Below are 27,546 nucleotides of genomic sequence, written 5' to 3' on the forward strand. Positions count from 1 at the left end.
ACCTTTTGTGCTGTCTCATATGTGAAATGCAGTTAGAGATTTTAAAGACTATGTTAGTATTGGAATTTGTAAAGCATTTTTATACTTTAAAATGCACTCTGACCATAGGTCAACCCAAATATGTGTAAAGTGGATGGTATATATGGCCCTAAAAAACAAAAGCATGATGGTGGATTATGGACTCAGAATTTGTGGGCGGGTTCATGTTAATCTGCTCCACACATTTCAGTGGCCAAGGAAATACACTCATTCTCCATCAAGGGTATTTCTCCATCTGAGGTTCATGTGTTTCCTGGGGAAGGGGCAACTGCAGAAGGATCCTGTGGTTGCTTTTTGTGGGCTTTGGGGAACACAAGTCAAGACCACCAAGAGCAGAGTTGGATGGTCAGTGAGGAGCTGAGATTTCTCCAGATGTGATCTTCTACCTCCCTCTCCTTGTTGATTCAGACCTGTTGATTATGAAAAAAAGAAAATTTTATACCCCTTCTAGAGTTTCTTCCCTTCTTGGGCATCTCCTTGCTGATTGTGTAGCCTGGGAACAGATCTTTAATCCAGGATTTCCCATTTGAGTTGAGACCTCAGATGGGCTGAATCCTTTTTTGGGGGGTTGGGGGTGGGGAGGGGCAGTGCTGCAAGACTTGCAGGTCTTAGTGCCTGAAACAGAAATTGTACCTGGGCCACAGAAGTGAAAGCACCAAGTCCTGACCACTGGACCACTAACTAGCCAATTCCTGGGCCGGATCTTGAGAAGACAGCCCTGATCCACCCTCACTGAAATAAACATGAAATAGCCTGAGCCTCCCTGAGTGCACCTGGATCCCAGGGATGCTTTGTCATCACCACTTATTTGACTCACTTCCACCACAGGGCTCTGTCAGGTCCCTTTGCTTCAGTTCTAATCAAATGTTTCATTCCTACTTCAGGTTCTTCTCTGAATATCTCTAGAGAGGTGGCTGATCCTAGGGAAGAAGAAGAGAGCCCCTGGTTGCTCCAGGGGGAGGAAGCAGACACTGGGTACGATGATGTTGAACTAAGTGCTCTGGAAACATCCATAGTTACTTCCCCATGATGTATTAAATATGAGATGTTGTCTCAGATATTCTAATTGCCCATATTTTAGTAGAGTAGTGCTGACCTATAATTGTATTATATGGAAATTGCTCATAATGAAATATTCTCAATAAAATAACTTTTTGCTTTGTTGACAATGGCAAGATTCATTCCAAATGCTCTTAGAGGATTGGTACTCAATCACAATTTCCTTATAAGGAAATACCAGATGAGTGAACTGACTTGTCTCACCTCCCCCAAATGCTAATTAAGGCATGACTTCACTCAGGCTCAGAAATGCTCCAGGTCACTCTTCTTAGACAGCAGATTCTAAACTTTGTCCACACTCACACCTTCATTCTTAGCAAGGTGAACTTGTGTGGGGGGTGGAAATCCTAAACCTTCCTATATGCTCTTCCCCTTTCCCGAGATGTCACACCATCTGTTTTTATTCAGTTATTGGGCACCAGATTGGGTGTGAGTTTCAAAGTTGAGGGTAAGAAATTGGCTGGTGGAAGAGAATGCATACAGCTTTCCTTACCCTGCCTAAATTCTCAAGGCCAATTAAAAATCTCACTCTACATAACTACCTCTTCCTTTTTATCTCCCATTCCCTAGGTTACTTTTTTCAGTTTTTTCCTCAAGTGCATATAGACTCTTTATCTCTCTTCTCCCATGTCTAGTTGGTTATCAAATCCTTTTAAATCCAGTCTTGCCTCTCCATCACTTTCTACTACTTCTTCAGGATGTTGTCATTTCTTGTCTGTCCAATTATCTAGCATTTAAAGTGAATTACATCAACTCGTATCTCTCTCCAAGTTGGTGAAGGGCAAATCGGTGCTACCTCACACCCTGTATCCAGGTGGGACAAAGTGAAAATGTTAGTCACTCAGTGGTGTCCGAATCTTTGCCACCCTGTGGACTGTAGCATGCCAGGCTCCTCTGTCCATGAGATTCTCCAGGCAAGAATACTGGAGTGGAGTGGGTTACCATTCCCTTTTTCAGGGGGTCTTCCCCACCCAGAGATCGACCCCAGGTCTCCTGCCCAGCAGGCAGATTCTTTTACCATCCGACCCACCACTGAGGGGCATCAGGTGGGATAAAGGGGCAAGAAATTGGAGAATAAGACAGAGGGGATCTAGAAGAAGGGATATAGACAGAAAGATGAGGAATTTGGGGCTATTTGAGTTTTATTGATGTCAATGGAGGCGTCTGATACGACTGAACTCTTAGAGGAAGAATTTCAGACCAATAGGCTTCTCTGAAAACATGTTGTTTAAAGAGTCCTTTAATCTGGTAACTGTTGAAAATGTAAATGTGATCCTGCTGTGATTGTTCAGGGTAGAGAGAGCTGTCTTGTAGGGGTGACCAAGTAAACAATACATTTCCACAATACCCTGACTCCTGTCCCATTTAATTGTGGACATTTGGAGAAGCTGCTGAACTAATATAAGACCTGAGAGTGCTAGCCTGAGTATGATTTGTGGCCAACCTGTTATTTAGTTGATGGCTCTGGATGATGTCCAAGGCTCCAACCTACACTCATGCTTGTAATCTCTGTAATTTTTTTTTTCTGTGCTGGGGATTAGAGATCCCTAGGGCTTCTCCAAGTGCAGCTCATGTGGCCATTTGCCATTGGGAAGTGATGAAATAAGTGACAGAGTAAAGTGTACCCATAAAGAATATTATATTTCATTCCTGATTCACGGTATCCATGAAGCCAAAAGAGCTGGTTACTATAATTCTGGGTGATAAAAATCATATAAAATTATGGGAGAGGAGAGGAGGACAAGATTTCCCACCTAGACTTGGGAGAGTCTCAGGATGAGCCTATTATGGATTGAGTGCTCAAAACTGGCCAGGAGTTGGTGAATAGACTTTTGGACTGTTTAGATCAGGAAGATGAGGGCAATCATTCCAAGTTATCCATGTGGCCTGTGAAGGGGCCTTTTGTGGGGGGTGGTTTGGGAGCGTTTATCGTTCCAGGGTCTGTCACAAAAACAAGAAAACTTCTCTGCAGAGTATTAATTATGACAAGGCAGCCAGAATGTCATGTGGGGAAAGTATTTATAGGAAATTCTTTCCTATCTGTAGTGCACTTAGCATGTTAAGCTTGGAGGCCTGTCCTATGTTATTTGGGAAGACCCAGTGAAAGTCTCTAGGATTTTTCTGAAACCTCACAGGCACTTACCACCCATAAATACTTTATTCTGGCAGAATGGAGTAAGTTACAAAGACATGAAAATGTCATGGATTATGTTTCATGGCAACTTTCAATGTAAAACCCTGTGTCGCAGGTAATGATATGATTTCTACAGAGGAAAAAAAAATTCCTTTAATCATAGTTCCATGTAAAAACAATAATTATGAAGAAGACAGGATTCTCATTTATTTGACAAAAAATATTACAGAGTTGTCTTTCAAGAATTTCTTGCTTCAAACATGGTGCTACATGGTGCTAAGCTCCACATCATCATATCCAGGCTCTTCTTGTCTCAGGACCAATGAGGACTCCTTCTCTTCCACCCCAGAGTCAACAGTTTCTCTCAGAGACTTCAGAGACATGCCTGAAACAGTAAGGAGAGTCTGGTTTTAGTGGTGACAAAATGACAAGACACAACCTTTGATGGAAGGATAGTAAAAGGGGCCACAAAGTATCTGAGGTGAGGGGGAGCACCCAGCATTGTCTAAAAGTCTAGATTGAGCTACTTCATACTGACTCAGCTACTCCATGCAACATCTTGTCTGGACCTTGGAAGTTGGAAAGAAGATGGACCAATAATGGTCAGGAGTGGAAAGGAGATGTGCATGCCTCTTCAACACTCGGTGGGTCTGATTTCTCAAGAAGTAGAGACAGGAGATGACCTCTGTAGAGTGCCTTAGATGCCCTCTTCTGAGCACCTCAGCAACAGAACCAGCCTGACCTGCAAGCTCTATGAGAACACTCTGGGTCCTCTGTCAGATGCCAGAAATGGGCAACTCAACCAAATTTCACAACCTCCTGCTCCCCAAGGACCATATCCCCACATATAGGCAGAAAGCCTAGTCCTTGGGAATGAGGGTCTTCATCTGGCAATTGAAGTGAGAGAAAATTTTCTCTTGGTTCCCATCTAGTGCTGAGATTTATGATTCTGTAGTTAAGGCTATTTCAGATTCTGCTTTAATAGTGAGCAATCAACTTTAAATATATGGTTACACAGATTTCTCAAAACAAGTTTTATAGCTCATAAATTTAATTTATACTGCCATTAAAAACCTTTCAGATTAGTTCTCACAATTTGAAAAATCTCCAAATTTATTGTCAAAACATATATTTCAATTTGGGGTATGAAAATGGAAACAAAGCCTCTGTAACTCATACAAATGTGTCTTTATCCAATTGATGATGGACACGGACAAGAGAACACAGTATGTTCTCCTCTTAGAAGAGATGAAGTAGCTCCAATATTCCAGAGATAATAAAAAGTCAATAATACCTGGTATATGTGGTGCATGCGTGCTCACTCGTGTTTGACTCTTTGCAACCCCGTGGACTATAGCCCACAAGGCTCTTCTGTCCACATGATTTTCCAGGCAAGAATACTGGAGTGGGTTGCCATTTCTTTCTCCAGGGACTCTTCCTGACTCACGGATCGAATTCAAGTCTCTTTTGTCTCCTGCATTTGCAGGCAGAGTCCTTACTACTGCACCACCAGGGAAACCCAAACAAGGCTACCCCAGTTCTGATAGTAAAGAAACACTGACTGTTGATGAGTCAAACTCATCTTCTCCATGATGATGAAGTTAGGCTACTGAGCTGTCAACTCACCAGTCTGGGAATACCTGGCACCACCTCTATCATCTGGGAAAAAGTTATTCTCATTCATCCCAGGGAAGAAAGGATTTATGGGAACAGGTAACTCATCAACATCATCATAACCATTTCCTATGGTGTTGATGTTCTGTCCCGGAGGCTCTGAAAACAGATAAGAACTTAGGTGAAAAAGCAAAATATGAGTTGGACTAAGTGATGCTCCAAGTCCCTTCTGAGGCAGAGATTCAAATAAATGACTAATATATACTCCATATTCCAGGGCTGTTAAAGGCATGTAGTTTATTTCAGTGTGCTCAGAAATCATTTAAACCTTCTAAATATTCCAATATATCAGGGTCAATCATATTTTTCTAGTATGGTCTCTCATATCATAAAGCATCAACAAAATCTATAATGCTATGAGTTTTAGGTACTCTTTTTGAGCATGTGGTACAGAGTTGTAACACATACTATGCACATAAAAGTGACTGGGGAGCATGAATCTGATCCAAGAGAACCCAGGTGTCTGTGCTCTCTGAAGCTCTGGAAGACACAGAGCTGGTGGGAGAGGGAGCCTGGACATCTGTTACTCAGAGACAGGATATTCCACCATCCCAGTTACAGGACGCCTGGGTTTCAGTCCCTTTTAGTCGTCCATCTTTACTAACTGGAAAAGGTCCAGGAAGGCATTCTTCTTTCTCTGTGCATGTGAGCATGCTCAGTCATGTCCGACTCTCTGCGACCCCACGGACTATAGCCTGCCAGGCTCCTCTGTCCATGGGATTCTCCAGGCAAGAATACTGTAGTGGTTTGCCATGCCCTCCTCCAGGGAACCTTCCCAACCCAGGGATCAAACCCTATCAAGACACAAGACACCCGCTTGTGTCTCCTGCATTAGCAGGTGGAGTCTTTATTATCGCACCACCCGGGAAGCCCATCTAGGTATAAGTGTCTACCCCAATTCCAACAATAAGAACAACTGACTGTTAAGTGGGTCAAAACTCATCTTCTCCACACGATGAAGTCAGGTTACTGAGCTGTCAACTCACTTGTCTGGGAATAACGGGCGCCACCTCTGTCCTCTGGGGAAAAGTTATTTTCATTCATCCCAGGGAAGAAAAGATTTACAGGAACAGGTAACTCATCGACATCATCATAACCATTTCCTGTGGTGTTGATACGCTGTCTCAGAGGATCTGTAAACAGACACGGACTTAGGTGGAATAGCAAAGTATGTGTTGGACTACGTGATGGCCTAAGTCCTTTCTAATGCAGAAGTTCAAACAACTGATAAATATAGACTCTATATTCCAAGGTCGTGTCAAAGGCATGTATTTGATCTCACAGTGCTCAGAAATCATTTAAATCTTTTAACTATTTCAATATATCAGGGTCAGTCATATTTTTCTAACACGGTCTCTCATATCATAAAGCATCAACAAAAGCTATTATGCTATGAGTTTCAGGTACTATTTCAAGCATATGATACAGATTTATAACATATACTGTGCACTTATCAGTGACTGGGGAGGATGAATCTGGACCAAGAGAACCCAGGTGTCTGTGTGCTCTCTAGGGCTCTGGGAGACACAGAGCTGGTGGGAGAGGGATCCTGGACATCTGTTACTCAGAGACAGGATATCCCACCATCCCAGTCATAAGATGCCTGGGTTTCAGTCCCTTCTAGACCTTGGTTGACCTTAGGATCTCACCTCCAGGGGTTGTCCATCTTTATTATCTGGAGAAGACCCAGAGAGGACATTGTCCTTTCTCCAGTTCCTTGTAAGTAAGAGTTTCTGGTAATTGGTAACTACCAGCACTGATCACTCCATATATTCCAGGGCTTATCAATAGCAATATTTGTGTCTCAATATATACAAAAATCCATGAAATAATTAAAATATCAGACTGAATCTGGATCCAACTATACTTTCCAATGTTCTCTTTAGCCACACAATTTTGAGTTTATCAGTTTCAGATTTTTTTAAATGGTCTTAAAATCTTTAATGGTACATTAGATAATAATGTACCATTAGATCCATGCATGCTCAGTTGCTTCAGTCATATCCAACTGTTTGAGACCCTGTGGACTGTAGCCTGCCAGGCTCCTCTGTCCGTGGGGATTCTCTGGCCAAGACTACTGGAGTCAGTTGCCCTGCCCTCCTTCAGAGGATCTTCCTGATCCAGGGATCAAACCAGCATCTCTTATCTCTCTGCATTGGCAGGCAGGTTCTCTACCACTAGCGCCACCTGGGAAGCACTACATATTCAGTCTGTAACTGGGTAGAAGTGGCCATGAATACAGAGAACTAGGTCTGACCTTTCCACTTCTGAGGTCATAGAGTGGGCAAGAGAGGGAAAAAGTTGTTGTGAACTAGAGAAAAGAGATCCTTCCCTGTGGATGATTAAGACATCCTGTGATGTCTTAATCACAGGAAGAGATCCTCAGACACAATTCCTCCTCCGCATCCCCACCATCCAAGGGAAGACCTGCTACCTGAGACAGAGTCGGGGTCTTCATCCTCTCCATCATCCCCTGTGTAATACGGCAGCTTAGTTGCTGAGTCATCAGACAGGTTACCTGGTAGGGAGAAAAGCATCATAGAAAAATGGAAACCTTTGCCCTGTCATGGTAGGATGCCTGCTGTCATAGTTTAGAGGAAATATTGAGACTTCAGACTTGTAGAGAGAAGGCTTGGAACTCCATGTGAAGTTGGCTTAATAAGGTTATGTCTCTGTTTGCTGAAAATAACACACAGCCAACTCATGATCAGAGGGGAGGGCGTGGGACTTACCTTGGCTGTCCAACAGGTCCTTCTTCCCTGGTTTTATGATGTCATCAATCTCCTGGTACACAGCTTCATCAACAGCAGCTTCAAAATCAGATAACTCTGGGAAAGTGGCATGAGTTAGAGACTGACCTGGAGTTAATCCCTTTATCAACAGAAAAGGCCTTCAGTGCTCTCCAGCGTTGCCCCTTGGGGAACCACTCTGGGCTGCTCAGGCTCCTTTCTTAGCTACATGGAACAGAACTAGATTTCCTGACCCTGACCTTGATCTCACACTCAATATCCACTGGCACTGTTCACACAGGAAGTCATAATTCTCAAGAAATTTTACATTCAACCCAGGACCAAGGATTCCATTCTTTCAAATCCTGTTGTCTACTGTAGAAAAGGTGGGATTTTACCAGATAATGAGCATGGAGACCAATACTTGTGCACTTTCTTGATGTCACAACAGACTCAATTCCTTTCCCACCACTTTCCAGATCATTTAGCATCCCTAAGGCCCACCTTGGTGCTCTGCTCTCCATCTGTGTAGCTGAATCCCCAGGATGATGAGGACCATGAAGAGAAGGGCTCCGAGGATGATGCAGATGATCATGGGAAGGGAGGGGATGCCAGGGTCTGGAGCTGAGTCAAAGTGGACCATAGGGTTTTAGGAGGGTCATAAGTCCAGAGAAACCCTTCTGTCCTTATACTGGTCTTCTTCTGAGTCTTCAAGACCATGAAGTCACCAGTAAGACACAATGGGTTTGCCTGAACCCCAAGATGTGATCGACAGAGGTCTTTCCCTGAGCTATGTCAAGTGTCTTCTCATTTTGGTTCTAGAGGATTTTTACAGGATGAAAGTTGGTAAAGCTCTGGAGGACATCAGCTGCCATTGCTTAACAGGATTGTAAACATGAGATCATTAAGGTTTTCTGTACTGATATGGGTAGTTTTGTTGAAATATAAAGATATATAGTGCAGGTGCCTGAAAATATGGGGATCTCCACAATCACACTGCTCAGAGCAGCAGAACCACTTACTTCCATGGCTGGAGGGAACTGCTGTTCTCTCACAGTGAGAGAAGGAAAAAAAAATGGATTACTGTACTGAGTTAATTGGAAAAAGCCATCAGGTTACATCTATCATTATGGGCATATCATTCTCTCCCAGATCCCAGGAAATCAGATAATAGCTTTTTCTCGAGCCAGAGCACAAAGCAGCAGGTTATCCCAGGAAGTGCTCTGGATACAAACTCACACTTGTCCTCCACTCACTAGGATGAACACCGAGCCCCTCACTCACCAGAGCACCTCACACCAGCATCCTCCTCGTGCTTGCAGTCGCTCTGCCCCCAGGGCTCAGCAGCACAGTCCCACAGGGAGGACTCCCGGCCCCTGCACCGCACCTCATCCAGCCAGATGCTCCCGTTTCCAGGGCCAAATGTCGCAGCTGGCACAGCTTCCAGGGCCGGGCCACAGCCCAGCTGCTGACACACCACCTCAGCCTCTGCCAGGCTCCAGGAGTCATCACACACGGTGCCCCAGGAGCCGCTGTGCCAGACCTCCACCCGCCCTGAGCACTCGCTGTCTCCTCCCCTGAGCCGGAGTTTCTCTCTGTCTGAAAAGGCAGCAGCCCCTCCTGTGACTCCCCTGGTGGGAGGAAGGAGCCCCTGGGAGCCACAGGGGCGGGGGCGGGGCTGACATACCTGTGCAGGGGGCAGCAGTTGGACAGCTCTTGTGTTTCCCTCCTGTAGAAGCAATGATGAGAAGTGCTGGATCAGGGACTGCTGGGGCTGGTCTTGTTCCCAAACAAGATTATCAAAGGTCCTTGGCTCAATCCAAACAACAAGTAAAAACAGAGGTTTCATCATCTAATGGGCTGAGACATTAACTACATCTTGCCACAAGCTGAAATTTCTTTATCTCTTTGCTGTTTACCAGGTCCATACCGCACAACGAATACAAATACATGGAAACACAGACAGAAACATAGCCCACCTTTTTCTAGATTCAACCTAAATTCATCACTTAGACTGAAAAACATAAAATCACACTAACAACATCCTACGGGGTTGGGACAGACACAAAAACAGAACAGTAATTTACCTGCACATGAGATATAGGCTTCGTCCTTTGGATAGCATGAGTTGTAATTCCAAGGGTCAGAAGGACACTGCCAGAGAGAGGTATCAGTTTTCTGACAACGGATTCTATCTACCCACCGGGGTCTAGAACCTTCCCTAAGAGCAACTGAAGTGGTGAGGCTTCCACTGTTCCCACAGTCAAGCTGTCGGCAGATCATGGACACAGTGATGTCTTCCATGGGGCTGCGGCAGATACTGCCCCAGGTCCCATTGTAGAAAACTTCCAGCCACCCAGCACACTCCTGGTCCTTTCTCACCATCCTGACAGCCAGGAAATCTAAGATTGAAAAGGAGAGGAAACAGGACATAGTGAACAACACCCAACTCAGTGCTCTGGGTTTTCCTCTCTCCAAGAATTTGTGACTATACATCCCTGACCTAGTTGAGGAGATGTCCACTAGGTGACAAGAATGACATTCGTCTCCCTTTCATCTTACTTTGTCTTTTTGTGTCTATTTCTACCACAGTGATGTCATGGATATGAACAGAGAGAAAGACTAATCTGGGTACCTGCAAGCAGGGGGAGCTAGATCCTGCTTCCTGGTAAAATCTAAAAAGGATCTGTGAATGGGATGTGATGTGGATACTGGGGTGGGTGGTGGGTAGGCAGAATAATGAACTCACAAATCTCTACATCATAATCTGTGGAACCTGTAAATATGTTACCTTACATTTGAAAATGGACTTTACAGATGTTACTAAGATAAGGACTTTGGGATGGTGAGACTAAGCTGGAATATTGTGAATTAACCACCTGAGTCCAGCCTAATCACCTCCTTATCCCTGGTATCCTTAAATGGATAACCTTGCAAAGCTCCAGTTAGAGGGAATTGTAAAGAAGAATGCTCAGAAGAGACATAGTTTGCTGTAGGTCTGAAGAAGAAGAGGGCTCTGAGCCAAGGAAAGAGGTCACAAAGAAACCAGGAAAGGCTGGGAAAGGAGTCCTCCCTGTGCCTTCAGGAAGAACGCAGCTCTGTGAGCACCAGGATGTTGGCCCACGGAGACCGTCAGCAGACTCCTAGCAAATAGAACTGAACAGAGTAAATCTGTGCTTTCATTACAGCATCAACGGGATCTCTAGACTTTACTACCACAGGGAACTGAAAAGAGAGCTCTGCTATCGTGTGGAAACTGTAAGAAACGGCTCTGCCAGGAAACACTGCTGAGAAGAAAGAACAAAAACGTCAGCTGCTGCAGGAGGCAGTGAAAGCACCTCGTCTTCACGTTTGCTGGAACCACAGGTTCCATGGGAGAAAGCCTCCTTCTCTAGTCCTTTCAGCATCTCTCCCTCAGGGCTTAGAACCCCATCCTCCAGCCACCCCCATTCCCCAGCCTGTGGACAGTGTGCAGCACAGACCTGAGCAGATGACCCCAGCGTCCTGCTTGTGTCTGCAGTCGTGCTGCCCCCAGCCTCGGGAAGGGCACCTCCACACGTGGGACTCTTTTCCTGTGCAGTTCAGATCGTCCAGCCAGATGGGCCCTGATCCTGCCCCGAAGTGAGCAGACCTCGTGGCATAGAGGGCTTCTCCACAGCCCAGCTGCCTGCACACCACGCGGGCATCGTCCAGGTCCCAGCCGTCATCACAGATGGTGCCCCAGGAGCCCTGGTCAAGGATCTCCACTCTCCCGGCGCAGGGACCGCCCGCGTCCACCAGGCGGAGCTGCCTGCTGTCTGAGGAGAGAGAAATGGGACAATGGGGCATTGACAGGGGAATGAGAAGGGTCTTCTGTTCTGTGGGACCCTCACCTGAGCAGTAGGGGGCGCTCTCCTCTGGGGATGCTGAGGCCACTGGTTCAGACACGGGGTACTTGCACTGGGGCAGCACCTGGGTTTGGTTTCCTGCAGAAACAGCAATGATTAGAGAGCTGGGAGGCTGAACAACTGGAAACTGATTTAAGCTAAATAATGATCTAGTGATGGAGCCTGAGATGGGAGCTATAACATAGCAGCAAAGTTAATGTAATTTTAATCTCTATTGAGACTTCTGTGTTTGAGAATGCCAAAATTTTTCTTTTACGCTATGTATTGCCCTAAGAATGAGTTACATGTGTCTTTGTGAATTATGGTTTCCTCACTGTTTATGCCCAGTACGGGGATTGCTGGGTCAGAAAAGGAAACGGCAATCCACTCCAGGACTATTGCCTGGAAAATCCCACGGACACAGGAGCCTGGTAGACTACAGCCCATGGGGTCGCAAAGAGTCGGACATGACTGAGCGACTTCACTAACACTTCACTTCATGCTAATTTTATTCCTAGGTTTTGAAGGACTGTGGCTCAGATCCTGAACTCTTATTGCCAAATTCAGACTTAAACTGAAGAAAGTAGGGAAACTACTAGACCATTCAGGTATGACCTAAATAAAATCCCTTACGATTATACAGTGAAAGTGAGAAATAGATTCAAGGGATTAGATCTAATAGACAGAGTGCCTGAAGAACTATGGACAGAGGTTCATGACGTTGTACAGAAGATGGGGATCAAGACCATCCCCAAGAAAAAGAAATGCAAAAAAGCAAAATGGCTATCTGAGGAGGCCTTACAAACAGATGTAAAAAGAAGAGAAGCAAAAAGCAAAGGAAAAAAGGAAAGATATGCCCATTTGAATGCAGAGTTACAAAGAATAGCAAGGAGAGACAAGAAAGCCTTCCTCAGTGATCAATGCAAAGAAATAGAGGGAAACAATACAATGGGAAAGACTAGAGATCTCTTCAAGAAAATTAGAAATACCAAGGGAACATTTCATGCAAAGATGGGCACAATCAAGGACAGAAATGGTATGGACATAACAGAAGCAGAAGATATTAAGAAGAGGTGGCAAGAATACACAGAAGAACTATACAAATCTGATCTTCATGACCCAGATAATCATGATGGTATGATCACTCACCTAGAGCCAGACATCCTGGAATGTGAAGTCAAGTGGGCTTTAAGAAGCATTACTATGAACAAAGTTATTGGAGGTGATGGAATTCCTGTTGAGCTATGTCAAATCCTAAAAGATGATACTGTTAAAGTGCTGCACTCAATATGACAGCAAATTTGGAAAACTCAACCGTGGCCACAGGACTGGAAAAGGTCAACTTTCATTCCAATCCCAAAGAAAGGCAATGCCAAAGAATGCTCAAACTACCACACAATCACACTCATCTCACACGCTAGCAAAGTAATGCTCAAAATTCTCCAGCCAGGCTTCAACAGTACATGAACCATGAACTTCCAGATGTTTAGGCTGGATGTAGAAAAGGCTGAGGAACCAGAGATCAAATTGACAACATCTGTTGGGTCATCAAAAAAGCAAGAGAGTTCCAGAAAAACATCTATTTCTGCTTTATTGACTATGCCAAAGACTTTAACTGTGTAGATCACAACAAAGTGTGGAAAATTCTTCAAGAGATGGGAATACCAGACCACTTGATCTGCCTCTTGAGAAATCTGTATACAGGTCAATAAACAACAGTTAGAACTGGACATGGAACAACAGACTGATTCCAAATAGGGAAAGGAGTATGTCAAGGCTGTATATTTTCACCCTGTTTATTTAACTTATTTGCAGAGTACATCATGAGAAATGTTGGTCTGGATGAAGCACAAGCTGGAATCAAGATTGTCGGGAGAAATATCAATAACCTCAGATGTGCAGATGACACCACCTTTATGGCAGAAAGTGAAGAAGAACTAAAGAGCCTCTTGATGAAAGTGAAAGAGGAGAGTGAAAAAGTTGGCTTAAAACTCAACATTCATAAAACTAAGATCATGGCATCTGGTGTCATCGCTTCATATGAAATTGATGGGGAAACAGTTGAAACAATGGCTGACTTTATTTTCTTGGGCTCCAAAATCACTACAGTTGGTGACTGCAGCCATGAAATTAAAAGATGCTTCCTTCTTAGAGTAAAAGTTATGACCAAACCAGACAGCATATTAAAAAACAGAGACATTACTTTACCAACGAAGGTCTGTTTAGTCAAAGCTATGATTTTTCCAATAGTCGTGTATGGATGTGACAGTTGGACTATAAAGAAAGTTGAGCACCAAAGAATTGATTCTTCTGAACTGTGGTGTTGGAGAAGACTCTTGAGAGTCCCTTGGACTGCAAGGAGATGCAACCAGTCCATCCTAAAGGGATCAGTCCTGAATATTCATTGGAAGGACTGATACTGAAGCTGAAGCTCCAATACTTTGGCCACCTGATGTGAAGAACTGACTGATTTGAAAAGACCCTGATGCTGGGAAAGATTGAAGGCATGAGGAAAGGGGATGACAGAGGATGAGATTGTTGGATGGCATCAATGACTCAATGGACATGAGTTTGAGTAAACTCCGGGAGTTGGTGATGGACAGGGAGGCCTGGTGTGCTGCGATTCATGGGGTCACAAAGAGTTGGACACGACGGAGTGACTGAACTGAACTGAACTGAACTGATATTGTTCTCCATAGTGGCTGTATCAGTTTACATTTCCACCAACAGTACAAGAGGGTTCCCGTTTCTCCACATCATGCCCAGTATTAATCGTTGTAGATTTTTTTATAATGACCGTTCTGACAGGTGTGAGGTAATACTTCATTGTAGTTTTGATTTGCATTTCAAGAAGGAGGGGATATATGTATACATATAACTGATTCACTCCTTGTACAGCAGAAACTAATACCACATTGTAAAGCAATTATACTCAATTAAAAAAATTATGTTGCATTAGCTGTTCTAATCCTAAATCTATCTCTAATTAAAAGATGCAAAATAAAACCTTTTCTGAAGGATTTCTATAATTTTATACTTCTATGTCTGTCATTTTAAAAATGCTTACATAAAAGAGATCTCCTGGAAAACCAAGAGGAAAAAGGAGACATTAGAAAGTATTCCCAAAGGTATTCAGCTACTAGAGTTATCTAGCAGAGAATTTAAGTAGTCGTGATTACAGTGATTATAGAATTAGTTGACAAGATATATCTTGTCAGAAAAATGATAACAAGAAAAGAAATAAAAATTCTAGAGCTGAAACTTAATAACTGAAATTAAGAACTAGAGAATGAGTGTATCAGCACATTAGATCAGCACAAGGTAGAAAATGTAAAATAGAAGATCAGAGGACAAATATTCATCTATTTAGAATGCAGCTCACATGGTAAGTGTCCCGGTTATATTGCTATATAACAAAGTTTTCCAAAAATGTTAGTAGCAGTAGGAAAAAAAAAACAAACAACTTCATTTTACTTAAGACTTCCCGGGTCAGTAACTTGGGACAGACAAACTTGGCAGTTCTGTCTTGGGATTTTCATGTGGCTGCACTTAGATGTCATCTGGGGCTGAAGTTGTCTGAGAACTTGACTGAACTGTGGTTACATAAGGAAATTCCCTGTAGTATTTCAAGGGTAAAGGGACATCATGTCTGCAATCTAATTCAGAAAGATTTTACATATTCAGGGAGAAATGGGGCGAGAGGCAAACCAAGAGGAAAAGAGAAAGACAGAAACAGACAGAGAAAGGAAGACTAAAGCAAAATACCAACACTGGGAAATCCAGGTGAATGTCATCTGGAAAGTTTTATTCTTGCAATTATTCTTGCAACTTTTCTGTAAATCTCAAATTAGCTCAAAAAAAAAAAAAATTAAAAGGTGAAAACAAGTCAGAGAGAATTCATTGCTCAGACACTTACACAGAGAAAAAAAAAAATACTAGTAACATCAAAAAATAAAATGCCTAGGAGACAAAATCCAGTAAAAGATGAGCAAATCTTCTGAGAGAAATTCAAGACCAAATTGAATAGAGGAATGTATGATGTCAGTGAGTTGGAAAACTCAAAATTACTACAGTCAATCATCCTCAAATTTATATTTAGATTAAATCAAATCGCAGTCAAAATACCTTATGCTTTTTTGGTGAAAAATGATAAGCTGACTCACAAGTTTATACAAAATGCAAAGACCAAAAACAGCCAATGTGGTTGGCAAGACAAGCAATGAAGACTAAGTATAAAGTAATTCCTATAAATTAAAAGTTTCATACTTATTATAAAATTACAATAATTAATAAAACATTCAAGGGTGTACAAATGATACAATGGAACAGAGTAGAGAGTCTCAAAAAATACTCAGACAACCATTCCCTTCTGTTTATGACAAAGTGGCAGTGCAATCTGGAACAGTGTCTTTTCAGAAAGATCTGGGTCAATTGGATGTCTGTATGAACTCTGACAATTATCTTACATAGATATCCACATCAGAAGGAAAGCACAACATGCAAGAGATAAATAATTAAACTTCTATAAAATACTCTCAGAGAATGTTTTTATGGTGTAGGCAGAGTTATTACAACACGGGAGACCTGGGTTCAATCCCTGGGTTGGGAAGATCTCCTGGAGAAGGAAATGGCAACCCACTCCAGTCTTCTTGCCTGGAAAATCCCATGGATGGAGGAACCTGGTAGGCCAGAATCGGACACGACTGAGTAACATTTACTTTACTTTAGAGTTATTTGTAAAGGGATATGAGAAGCACTAAGGGCTTCCCTGGTGGCTCAGTGGTAAAGACTCTGTCTGCCAGCACAGGAAATGCAAGAGACTCAGATTCAATCCCAGGATTGGAAGATCCCCTGGAGGAGGAAATGGCACACCACTCCAGTATTCTTGCTGGGAAGTCCCATGGACAAAGGAACTTGGTGGGCTACAGTCCATGCCACGGCAAAGACTGTAGGCACTGTAGCCAAATGACAGAGCGACTGAGCAAGTGACTCAAACATTAAATAAATTAGATAAAATAAATTAAATAAATTAGATACAAAAGAAAACATACTGCAAAATTTTATATACACTTCAAACACTGATGAAGAATTCTACGGTAGAAGTTAGTAAGCAATTTTCACTGGAGAGGAGGGAGAGGACAGTTACGGGGAGGCAACAATAATTCCGTGGTGCTGAGAATGTTCTCTTTGTTGACTTGGACTGGAGAACATGACTGAAGTCTAACTTACTGCTTATACATTGTTTTCCATGACCATGTGTAAATAACACTGTTGTTTAAAAATATATTATTCCCCTTCATACTTTTTGCCCTGACCTGAAAAATAAATGAAGAATAAGAAGAACCATATTTCACCATGGAATATCTGACTATTGAAGCCAGTTTTCCCTCACTCTCTGCTCTTGGAGACGTTTCACTCCAGGAGCATCCCGAGTACCAGTAGCCCTTGTCCCTCTCTCTTACCTGAGCAGATCACAGAGGCTGTGTTGCCATGGGAACAGTCAGGGACACCCAGGGCAGTCACAGGGCACTCCCACAGGAAGGACTCCACCCCCAAGCAGTGAAATCGGACTGTTGAGATCTGATCACCTCCTTCCATAAAGTGTGGTCCTCTGGGGGTGGAGATGGCGACTCCACAGCCGAGCTGATGACAGACAACATTGGCATTGGCCAGAGTCCAGTGGGAGGCACAGAGCGCTCTCCATTGTCCAGAAATGTTCATCTCCACCTGCCCCTCACACTGAAAGGAGCCGTTTGTCATGAGCCGGACTTCTGAGTATGCTGGATATGAGATGACAGGATTTCAGCAAAATCTCATGATTTCTCACCTGAACAGAGTGTGTAGGGAGGTTAAGTCCTGACATGTATATTACCTGAACAGACAACTTGAGCAGCTCCACTGTGGTGACAAGTGCCCCCTGGACAGGGCATTCTGGGGCAGGACCAGAGCTCAGGCTCCTTCCCCTCACACCTGAACTCTTCAGCCCAGACCTGGCCATCTGACTCCCTGAAGGGCACGTGTCCCAGGACAGACACAGCCTTGCCGCATCCCAGCTCTGCACAGATGACCTGGGCAGTGGGGAGTGCAAAGTTCCTGTCAGACACTGGGATCCAGTCTTGTTCGGAATGCACTTCAACTCGCCCAGAGCAAGGTCTAGCTCCTCCAGCTAGACGCACAAATCCTGAGAGAAAAACAACAAACCTAGTCAATGTTCATGGACCTTGCTTAATAATTGAAAACAATATGTCCCGGGCATCACTGTAAAAACTTTTATTTCCTAGGACAGGGAAAGGGGAGAGAATTTGACAGTTATCATCATAACTGGATTTTCATGTGCAAGTCTCTGAAGAGAAATCCAGAAGGATTACAGGGTCAGTTTGATGGCTGAATCCCAAGAACATATACTTTGAGATTGGTTAAAAATGTGAATTCCTTGGTCTTGGAGCCTGGACAGATCTGGCCTAAGACAAATCACTGGAACAGCTGAATACCAGGAACACATATTTTAGCACTGGTTGGAGAAGAAAATTTCTTATTTAGAAGGCTGGGGCCTACAGACCCAAGGACACTGTATAAGAGTTGAGCACTTAAACTTGAATGCAGAGATATGCAGAACACAACCCACCCAGAGGGATGTGGGATATGAGATTAGAGATGTATCATCCAGACAAGGTTAGAAAGCTTTGCTGAGACTTCTGGGGCTAATATTCTGATCAGTTTTCTCTCCCAGGAGCTAGTCTTCAAGTGACTTAGGTTATGGAAAATCATGAGGCTGTATCCATGAGCGCATGCCAACTTCTAGACAGATGACAGCTCCAGTAAAGAAATATGGATATTATAACTAATTGGCACCATATTTTTTCCAAAAGTTTGGTGATAACAATTTCCAAGAATTTATTAGGTTGCCTCAGTGGAAAATAAGATGAGTTAAGAAAGCTCAGAGAGTCATAGAGAGGGGTGTTCAGTTCAGTTCAGTCACTCAGTCATGTCCAACTCTTTGTGACCCCATGGATTGCAACACACCAGGCCTCCCTGTCCATCACCAACTCTGGAAGCTTGCTGAAACTCACGTCCATCGAGTCAGTGATGCCATCCAACCATCTCACCCTCTGTCATCCCCTTCTCCTCCTGCCCACAATCTTTCCCAGCATCAGGGTCTTTTCAAATGAGTCAGCTCTTTGCATCAGGTGTCCAAAATATTGGAGTTTCAGCTTCAACACCAGTCCTTCCAATGAATATTCAGGACTGATTTCCTTTAGTACTGACTGGCTGGATCTCTTTGCTGTACAGGGACACTCAAGAGTCTTCTCCAACACCACAGTTGAAAAGCATCAATTCTTTGGCTCTCAGCTTTCTTTACAGTCTAATTCTCACATCTATACATGACTACTGGAAAACCATAGTGGGGGCATGGTCCTGACCATCTCTCTTGAAATCCCAGGATTTGTCAATGAACCTGGGGGAGAGGGAGTTCTCAATGAGAGTTTCCCAGACAGCTGAGTTTGCAGATCATCTCCTATTAGAGATTTTTCTTCTGAGACAGGAGTTGTAGAAAATGCAAAGGGGTGACAGTAATTGATTTTAATACCACCATTGTACTAATTCTGTATTCCTATCAACAGAAAAATTTGCATTCTTCTCAAGCACAAATGGCATGTTCTCCTGGCTAGATGACATGCTAGGTACAAACAAGTTTGAACAAATTCAAGATCAGCATCATTCCAAGTATCTTTATGACCACAGTGGAGTGAAACTAAAATTCAGTGATGACAAGAAAACAGGAAAATTAATGAGTACCTAAAAATTAAACAACACACTCTTATTTGAAGATTGCCTTTTCTATTTCCATAAACAATGCCATTGAGACTTTGATAGGGATTGCATCAAGTCTGTACTCACTTCGAATAGCATAGATATTTAACATTAATTATTCCAATCTGTGAACACAGGATGGAGAAGGCAATGGCACCCCACTCCAGTACTCTTGCCTGGAAAATCCCATGGACAGAGGAGCCTGGTAGGCTGCAGTCCATGGTGTCAATAAGAGTCGGACATGACTGAGTGACTTCACTTTCACTTTTCACTTTCATGCGTTGGATAAGGAAGTGGCAACCCACTCCAGTGTTCTTGCCTGGAGAATCCCAGGGACGGCAGAGCCTGGTGAGCTGCCGTCTATGGGGTCGCACAGAGTTGGAGATGACTGAAGCAACTTAGCAGCAGCAGCAACAGTGAGCACAGGATGACTTTTCATTTATTTGCCTCTTACTTAATTTCATTCAAGAATGTTTTGTAATGTTAAAAGAAGCTGGAATGATGCCAAAACAAAAATAAGAAGAAGGATGAGGAGGAGGTAAAGGAGAAGGAAGAAGAGAATGGAAATGACAGGAAGGAAGCAGTGAAAAAGCAAGGCATAATTTGGAAAGTTCCAAGTTACAAAAGCCTCACAATGGATAAAATATATAACATTTGGGAAAATACTAGTTGAATAAGCTTTTTGCATATTATATCACATCTAGATGTTTCTCACATCTACCACATAATCCTACCATCAATTCTCATTTCTTCCACTTCAGACAAGCAAACATCATCTTAAAAGATATGGATGGATAGAAAAGAAAAGAAAAAAATGGAAGCACCTGCTGTAGAATGGAGTGTAAGTGAGGCATGTGGCAGGTAAGGTGGGCTCACAGGAAGCTTTGAAACTAAAGGAGGAAGACTAAAATAAAAATTTGTGAGTTGGTCATCATAGGAACACATTTTGAAGAAAATGAAGGTAACTCAATTAAAAAAAAATTTAATTCATCATGTACAATTCCCTGGTTTCTGAGTGTGTTCTGATTACTTATTTCTAAAGTTCTTTCCAGTAAAGGACTATCTAACAATTCTCAGTATCGAATGGGAAAAAAAAAAACCAAACTATACTAGAATTTCCAAAAAATAAAAATATAACCCATACCACATTGATTGCTCTTTGTTAAGTCGCTTCAGTCGTGTCCGACTCTGTGTGACCCTGTAGATGGCAGCCTCCTCAGTCCTTGGGATTCTCCAGGCAAGAATGCTGGAGTGGGTTGCCATTTCCTTCTCCAATGCATGAAAGTGAAAAGTGAAAGTGAAGTCGCTCAGTCGTGTCTGACTCTTTGCGACCCCATGGACTGCAGCCTACCAGGCTCCTCCGTCCATGGAAGTTTCCAGGCAAGAGTACTGGAGTGGGGTGCCATCAGCTTCTCTGGATTGCTCTTTAAGCAATCACTAAAAACAGATTCAGAAATTACAGAAATGATTGAATTGGCTGATAAAGTATTTAAATCACTAATACAAATTGCTTAATGAAGCATAAAAATAAACAGAGAAATGAAACTAGAAAAAACAAATGGAACTTGTAAAATTGAAATTTATACTAACTGAAATAATTATTTGGATTAATTTAACAGGAGATCATGAACTCCTTATTTCAAAATTCAGACTTAAATTGAAGAAAGTAGGAAAAACCACTAGACCATTCAGGTATGACTAAATCAAATTCCTTATGATATACAGTAGAAATGACAAATATTTCAAGGGACTAGATCTGATAGAGTGCCTGAAGAACTATGGATGGACATTAGTGACATTGTACAAGAGGCAGTAATCCAAAACATCCCCAAGAAAAAGAAATGCAAAAAAGCAAAATGGCTGTCTGAGGAGGCCTTACATATAGCTGAGTAAGAAGAGAAGCTAAAGGCACTGGTGAAAAGAAAAGATACCCATTTGAATGCAGAGTTCCAAAGAATAGCAAGGAGAGATAAGAAAGCCTTCCTCAGTGATCAATGCAAAGAAAAAGAGGAAAACAATAAAATGGGAAGACTAGAGATCTCTTCAAGAAAATTAGAGGTAACAAGGGAGCTTTTCATGCAAAGATGTTCACAATCAAGGATAGAAATAGTATGGGCCTAACAGAAGCAGATGAAATTAAGAAAAAGGTGGCCAAGAATACACAGAAGAACTGTACAAGCCAAGCTTCAACAGTAGGTGAACCGAAAAATTCCAGATGTTCAAGCTGGATTTAAAAAAGGCAGAGGAACCAGAGATCAAATTGCCAATATCCACTGAATCAAAGAAAAAGCAAGACAGTTTCAGATAAAACATCTTCTTCTGCTTTATTGACTACACCAAAGCCTTTGACTGGGTGGATCACAACAAACTGTGGGAAATTCTTAAAGAGATGGGAATACTGGACCACCTTATCTGCCTCCTAAGAAATCTGTATGCAGGTAAAGAAGCAACAGTTAGAACAGGATATGGGAAAACAGACTGGTTCCAATTTGGGAAAGGAGTACGTTAAGGCTGTATATTGTCAGCCTGCTTATTGAACTTTTACACAGAGTACATCATGGGAAATGGTAGGCTGGATGAAGCTTGAGCTGGAATCAAGATTGCCAGGAGAAATAGCAATAACCTCAGATATGCTGCTGCTGCTGCTGCTAAGTCGCTTCAGTCGTGTCCGACTCTGTGCGACCCCATAGACAGCATCCCACCAGGCTCCCCCGTCCCTGGGATTCTCCAGGCAAGAACACTGGGATGGGTTGCCATTTCCTTCTCCAATGCATGAAAGTGAAAAGTGAAAGTGAAGTCGCTCAGTCATGTGTGACTCTTAGCGACCCCATGGACCGCAGCCTACCAGGCTCCTCCGTCCCTGGGATATGCAGATGACACCAACCTTTTGGCAGAAAATGAAGAACTAAAGAGCCTCTTGATGAAAGTGAAAGAGTTCAAAGTTTGGCTTAAACTCAACATTCAAAAAATGAAGATCGTGGCATCAGGTCCCATCTATTCATGGCAAATTAATGGGAAAACAATGAAAAGAGTGACAGACTTTATTTTCTTGGGCTCCAAAATCACTGCAGACCGTGGCCTCAGCCATGAAATTAAAAGAGCTTGACCCTTGGAAGAAAAGCTATGACCAACCTGCTGCTGCTACTGCTAAGTTGCTTCAGTCGTGTCCGACTCTGTGCGACCCCATAGACAGCAGCCCACTAGGCTCCTCTATCCCTGGGATTCTCCAGGCAAGAATACTGGAGTGGGTTGCCATTTCCTTCTCCAATGGGTGAAAGTGAAAAGTGAAAGTGAAGTCGCTCAGTCATGCCCGACTCTAAGCGACTTCATGCCTGCAGCCTACCAGGCTCCTCCGTCCCAGCATTAAAAAGCTGAGACATTACTTTGCTAACAAAGATCCATCTAATCAAAGCTATGATTTTTCCAGTAGACATGTATGGATGTGAGAGTATTTGGCAAAACTAATACAATTATGTAAAGTTTAAAAATAAAATAAAATAAAAAAAGAAAGCTGAGTGCTGAAGAATTGATGCTTTTGAACTGTGGTGTTGGAGAAGACTCTTGAGAGTCCCTTGTACAGCAAAGAGATCCAATCAGTCAGTCCTAAAGGAAATCAGTCCTGAATATTCTTTGGAAGGACTGATGCTGAAGCTGTAACTCCAATACTTTGGCCACCTGATCCAAAGATCTGACTCACTGGAAGACTCTGATGCTGGGAAAGATTGAAGCCAGGAGGAGAGGATAAGATAAGTAGTTCTGACTTTCTGTTTGAGGCAATGCAAGTCCCATGACAAAGTAAAAACATTTAACTGCTGGAAAAGTGAAAGCGAAGTTGCTCAGTTGTGTCTGACTCTTTGCACCCCATGGACTGTAGCCCACCAGGCTCTGCTATCCATGGGATTTTCTAGGCAAGAATACTGGAGTAGGTTTCCATTCCCTTCTACAGCGGATCTTCCTGATCCAGGGATTGAACACTGGTCTCTGGTAGTGCAAGCAGACTCTTTACTGTGTGAGCCATTGGGGAAGCCCTGTAAAACCATATGCTGTCTATAAATATATATGTTTAAATATAAGCACAGAAACAAATTATTAATAAAGAGGTAAAAATTATACACTATGCACAAAACTGTAGTGTTTATATTAGTATCATATAAAGTAAGAGTATAGGGCAAAGAATATATTCAGAGAGAGAGAAGAAATATTTTATGATGATAAAATACAAAAGAAATTATGTGTATCAAAATTAGTGGGCTAACGTTAAAGTGGTGGCTAGAAGAAAATTTGGAAAACTGATGCTTCCTTGATGCCTACATTAGAAAAAAACCAAAGCTGAATGAAATGATCTAAGATTCCATTTCATGGATCTACAAAAATAACAACAAATCATAAGCAAAAAAGAGGAACAAAAACTGAGAACAGAAATCAATTAAATAGAAATCAAACATACAATGAAGAAATCAACAGAGTCAACTGGTGAATTTAATGATATGAGATATGAGCACATTTTACTCAATTTCAAAAATTTCGGCAAAATAGGCCAAGTCCTTGAAAAGCACAACTCAACAGAACCTGATACCAAAAAAGGGAAAATCTGATTGGTCCTATATTTGCTAAAGAAATAGATTCAATATTATAAAAACTTTCCACAAATAAAATGGCAACCTTCAATGGCCAGCACTTCCAGAAGGCTCAGAAATGACTCCCACATCAAGATAAAGGAAGAGACGGCAGGAAGCAAGGGTACACAGAGGTTGTGGTGAATGTAGTAGTTGACCTGGATCAGGAACCCACCCTCCCCTCCTGTAATCCTTGCATCTTCGTCCCCTCATCATTTTGCACTTCTGTACTGCAGTCCCTCTCAGCTTGTGAAGCCATCCCAAACCTTTGTCTTGAAGCCTTTGAAGTCCACTTTTTAATTCAAACAAACTCCTGTACATTCTTCTCAAGTGATTGTTTCTACTCTGGATTTCTCCTGCTTCACTTCCAACAATCCACTAAAGAGGCTGAGATTTCTCTTCCATACCTGACTCCTAAGACTGAGAGGAATAAACTCCGAGACTTCAATTCCACTGAGAAAACTGAACAGATGTGCTATTCTATTCTTATCTCTGGTGCATCACCACTGTTTTGACTTACCTTCACATTATTAAAACATGTCTGAAAATAGAGAAAAGACAAATGAGTGGGAGGAAACTCATGACAAAGACATTCATAGAAGTAAGCTGGAATTGTCCATAAATGTATGAGAGCCGAAGTTGGAGCAATAGTGGTCAGGGAGTACAGACCACAGTCAAGGCTTAAATGCCAGACTACTCACAAATCTTATTTTAAAATGCATCTTAATTGGAATTAATATCAAGACATCAATTTTCTTAAAATCATCACTAGGAGCTCCAGCAGCACACAGTCCATTTTAACTTAGATGCTGATTTATCAAAATAAAGCAGAGCCTCCTGTAGTGTCTCCAGAAGTTTATCTTCAGGCGAAACCATGACTAGGACATTTTGCCAATAAGGAATGTCACTTGAAATGTTGGAAAACATTAAGGCTTTCTTAAAGCAAAAATTATAATAGAAAGTCAAATCTCCTTGAAAATAATAGTTTTTGAGGGTAATACTGTAAAAAAGAAGGTGGATGAAAACTTTTGAGGAGATGAACAGGTTTATGGCATGGGTGTTGTAATAGTTTCACAGATGTATACTGATTTGCGAACTTATCATATTGAAAACATTAAATATGTACAGTTTTTGTTTGTCAGTAATGCCTGGATAAAGTATTTTCTAAAAAGAAAAATAATTGTTTTCTTAGGGGGTCTCAACTAGTATCATCAAAAATCTGCTGAAAGTGGGATTGGAAAAGATCACCTTTCCATCAATCTTCTCCAACATAACCAAAGAGCTAATTGGCTGTGGCTCTTAGGGACCCACTGCAGATGTCCTCAGGGCTCCCAGGTCCCACCATCCCATCAAGTGGGGTGACCCTTTCCTGAGACTCAGCCACTTCCCTCGGGGAATTCACTGTGATTTCTGACTCTTCCTCCAATCCAGCTGCTCTGATAGATTAACATCCTGGCCATCTCATCCACCATTGTGATAACAACTGAGATGTTCTTAGTTCCTGAGACCACCCATTCACACTCCAGTTTCATTGCTGTCTTTACCGCCTCCAATTTGGCACAAGTCAGTTACACTTAGACAACACTGAACACTTCTTATGAGTCACTTCAGGTTCTTTTAGCCTCACTGCCTTAGCACTTGCTTTGTTCCAGCTACTGTGGTATAAATTTCAAAGCTTCATATTTTTCTGCAGCTTCAACATCCCCACATAAAGATATGAGCTCCCTACCCAGGTGAGCAGGTGCACCAGTGTGATCACCAGTGTGATGAGACTATCCCCTGCCAGAAGTCCCCCTTCTTGCCACCCCTGACTGACTGTGACCTAGTGACATTCAAACACATCAGTGAAATCCCCTCATGTCTTTTCCCTTGTGTAACTGCATCTTGACCCACAGTACTGTCACTGGTCCCTGGATCTTCACACCACATTTTGGTTAAGACTGCTAGGCTGAGCTTGTTCTATTGGCATCTCCCCATGAACTGACCTGATGGTACTCTTTCTTTTTCATAGGACAGATAATAATTCCTAGGAACATGAATACAATAAAATTTGCTTGCCTGCATCTCTCCTATATACCATCCTGTAGCTGCACTTCTTAAACCATCCTAAAAAAGAATAAAAAGCAGCTACCATGATAAAACTAACTCAGACAGGTCCAACCCAGAAGTTGGTCTGGAACCTTTACTGGTCAAGTCCAAGCAATTCCTTCTGCTCCCTTGAGCACCCAATGCTCTAGGAATCATGTGGGACTGAGGTCTTCACCCAAGTAGACTCTAAAGGCTGTGATCCATATTCTCACATAGTTATTCTGGAATCAGACCAAAGCTTTTGCTGCTGGGGACCCCCACCCAGACCAGGCAGGACTCACCTGAGCAGACTGCTCCAGCATCCCAGTCATGAATGAAACCATCATCACTAAAGTCTCTAATACTAGAATATTGACATTCAGTGAGAGCTGATTCTGTTCCCCCACATAAAACATAGTAAAACCAAATGGGGCCAGCTGCTGGTCCAAAATAAGCACCTCGAGGAGCCTCAACAGCAGCTCCACACCTCAGCTGTCTGCACACCACAGCCGCCTCCTCCAAGCCCCAATCATGATCATTCACTGTGCCCCATTCTCCTTGATGCTTCACTTCTACTCTCCCCTCGCAGTGGTGGGTTCCATCCTTCAGCCTCAGCTCCAGATCTGCAAGAGAGACACAGACAGAGGGCACAGGAGAGATTTTAGGAGACAAGGCAATGGTATAAATATTTTAAAAATGAGCTGAGAGTAAAAATTACCTATATATAGTATTTGTTGACTTATGTGGTACACATATTCCCACCGTGGCGAACTCTAAGCTCCCAATGTGCCATCACTGAACCTGGAGCAGGAAGGGATGCACCAGGTGTTTCTCATGAGCCTGTAGAACCAGCTCCAGGGACACCACCGAGGACAGGCCTTCAGAGACTCTGGATGCTGCCCTCCCTGTAGATGTGCCCAACGGCACTAGGGCCCAGCTTCCCCATCTCAGTTACAGCTCGTGGCCCCGGATCCAGGGAAGAATCCTCCCTCTCTTTCCCTGTCCATAGGGAGCATCTCATCCAGCTCAGGAACAGAGGGCTGGGGTAACAGGCTCTGAAATGTCTCAGTTATTCCTTCTGCCTGTGTTCATGTCCTTGTGTAATCCCCACACTTGTGTGTATCTAGTAACATGAGTCTAACAAATGGAATTTGGCAAAAGTGATGAGGTTTCACTTAAGAGATTAGGATTCAAGATGACTCTGGAGCTTTCTGAAAATCTGCTTCCCAGGTTATTATCCAAAGTTTGGGTAGAATAAAATCCCCTGCTTTTCTCCTTAACAAAATTGTTAATTGATTTTTCAGCAACATGCCTAACATCAGTGATTAGGAAAGTATACTGCATTTCAATTATAAGATAAAATAATTGTAGGATTTAAATTTTCTATGTTATTCCTGGAATATCCTATCTTTTGTAATTCCATCAATACAATGGACTTCCTAAGCAGTGCAAAGAATCTGTGTGCCAGTGCCAGAGACAAAAAAAGATGCAGATTCAATCCCTGGGTCAGGAAGATCCCCTCAGGAGGGCATGGCAACCCACTGCAGTAT

At 42.7% G+C, this 27,546-nt stretch overlaps 2 protein-coding genes across 2 annotated transcripts in view; one reads left to right on the forward strand and one right to left on the reverse strand.

Moving 5' to 3' along the window:
- Positions 1–1,180, forward strand: part of LOC113892397 (antigen WC1.1-like) — a 45,166-nt gene extending 43,986 nt beyond the window's left edge. Inside the window, 1 exon segment of the mRNA XM_027541218.1 lies at positions 924–1,180. Coding sequence (XP_027397019.1) covers positions 924–1,069 — 146 coding nt within the window. The 3' untranslated portion in view covers positions 1,070–1,180.
- Positions 1,181–3,414: 2,234 nt separating this feature from the next.
- The window catches only part of LOC113892402 (antigen WC1.1-like), a 136,112-nt gene continuing 111,980 nt past the window's right edge, over positions 3,415–27,546 (reverse strand). Inside the window, 13 exon segments of the mRNA XM_027541222.1 lie at positions 3,415–3,617; positions 4,859–5,005; positions 5,893–6,039; positions 7,341–7,424; positions 7,639–7,734; positions 8,140–8,315; positions 8,916–9,234; positions 9,323–9,364; positions 9,723–10,037; positions 11,118–11,432; positions 11,508–11,600; positions 16,964–17,281; positions 17,374–17,682. Of these exon segments, the coding sequence (XP_027397023.1) occupies positions 3,499–3,617; positions 4,859–5,005; positions 5,893–6,039; positions 7,341–7,424; positions 7,639–7,734; positions 8,140–8,315; positions 8,916–9,234; positions 9,323–9,364; positions 9,723–10,037; positions 11,118–11,432; positions 11,508–11,600; positions 16,964–17,281; positions 17,374–17,682 (2,480 nt within the window). The 3' untranslated portion in view covers positions 3,415–3,498.

Source organism: Bos indicus x Bos taurus, chromosome 5 (genome assembly GCF_003369695.1).
Source record: "Bos indicus x Bos taurus breed Angus x Brahman F1 hybrid chromosome 5, Bos_hybrid_MaternalHap_v2.0, whole genome shotgun sequence".
Taxonomy (NCBI): Eukaryota; Metazoa; Chordata; class Mammalia; order Artiodactyla; family Bovidae; genus Bos; species Bos indicus x Bos taurus.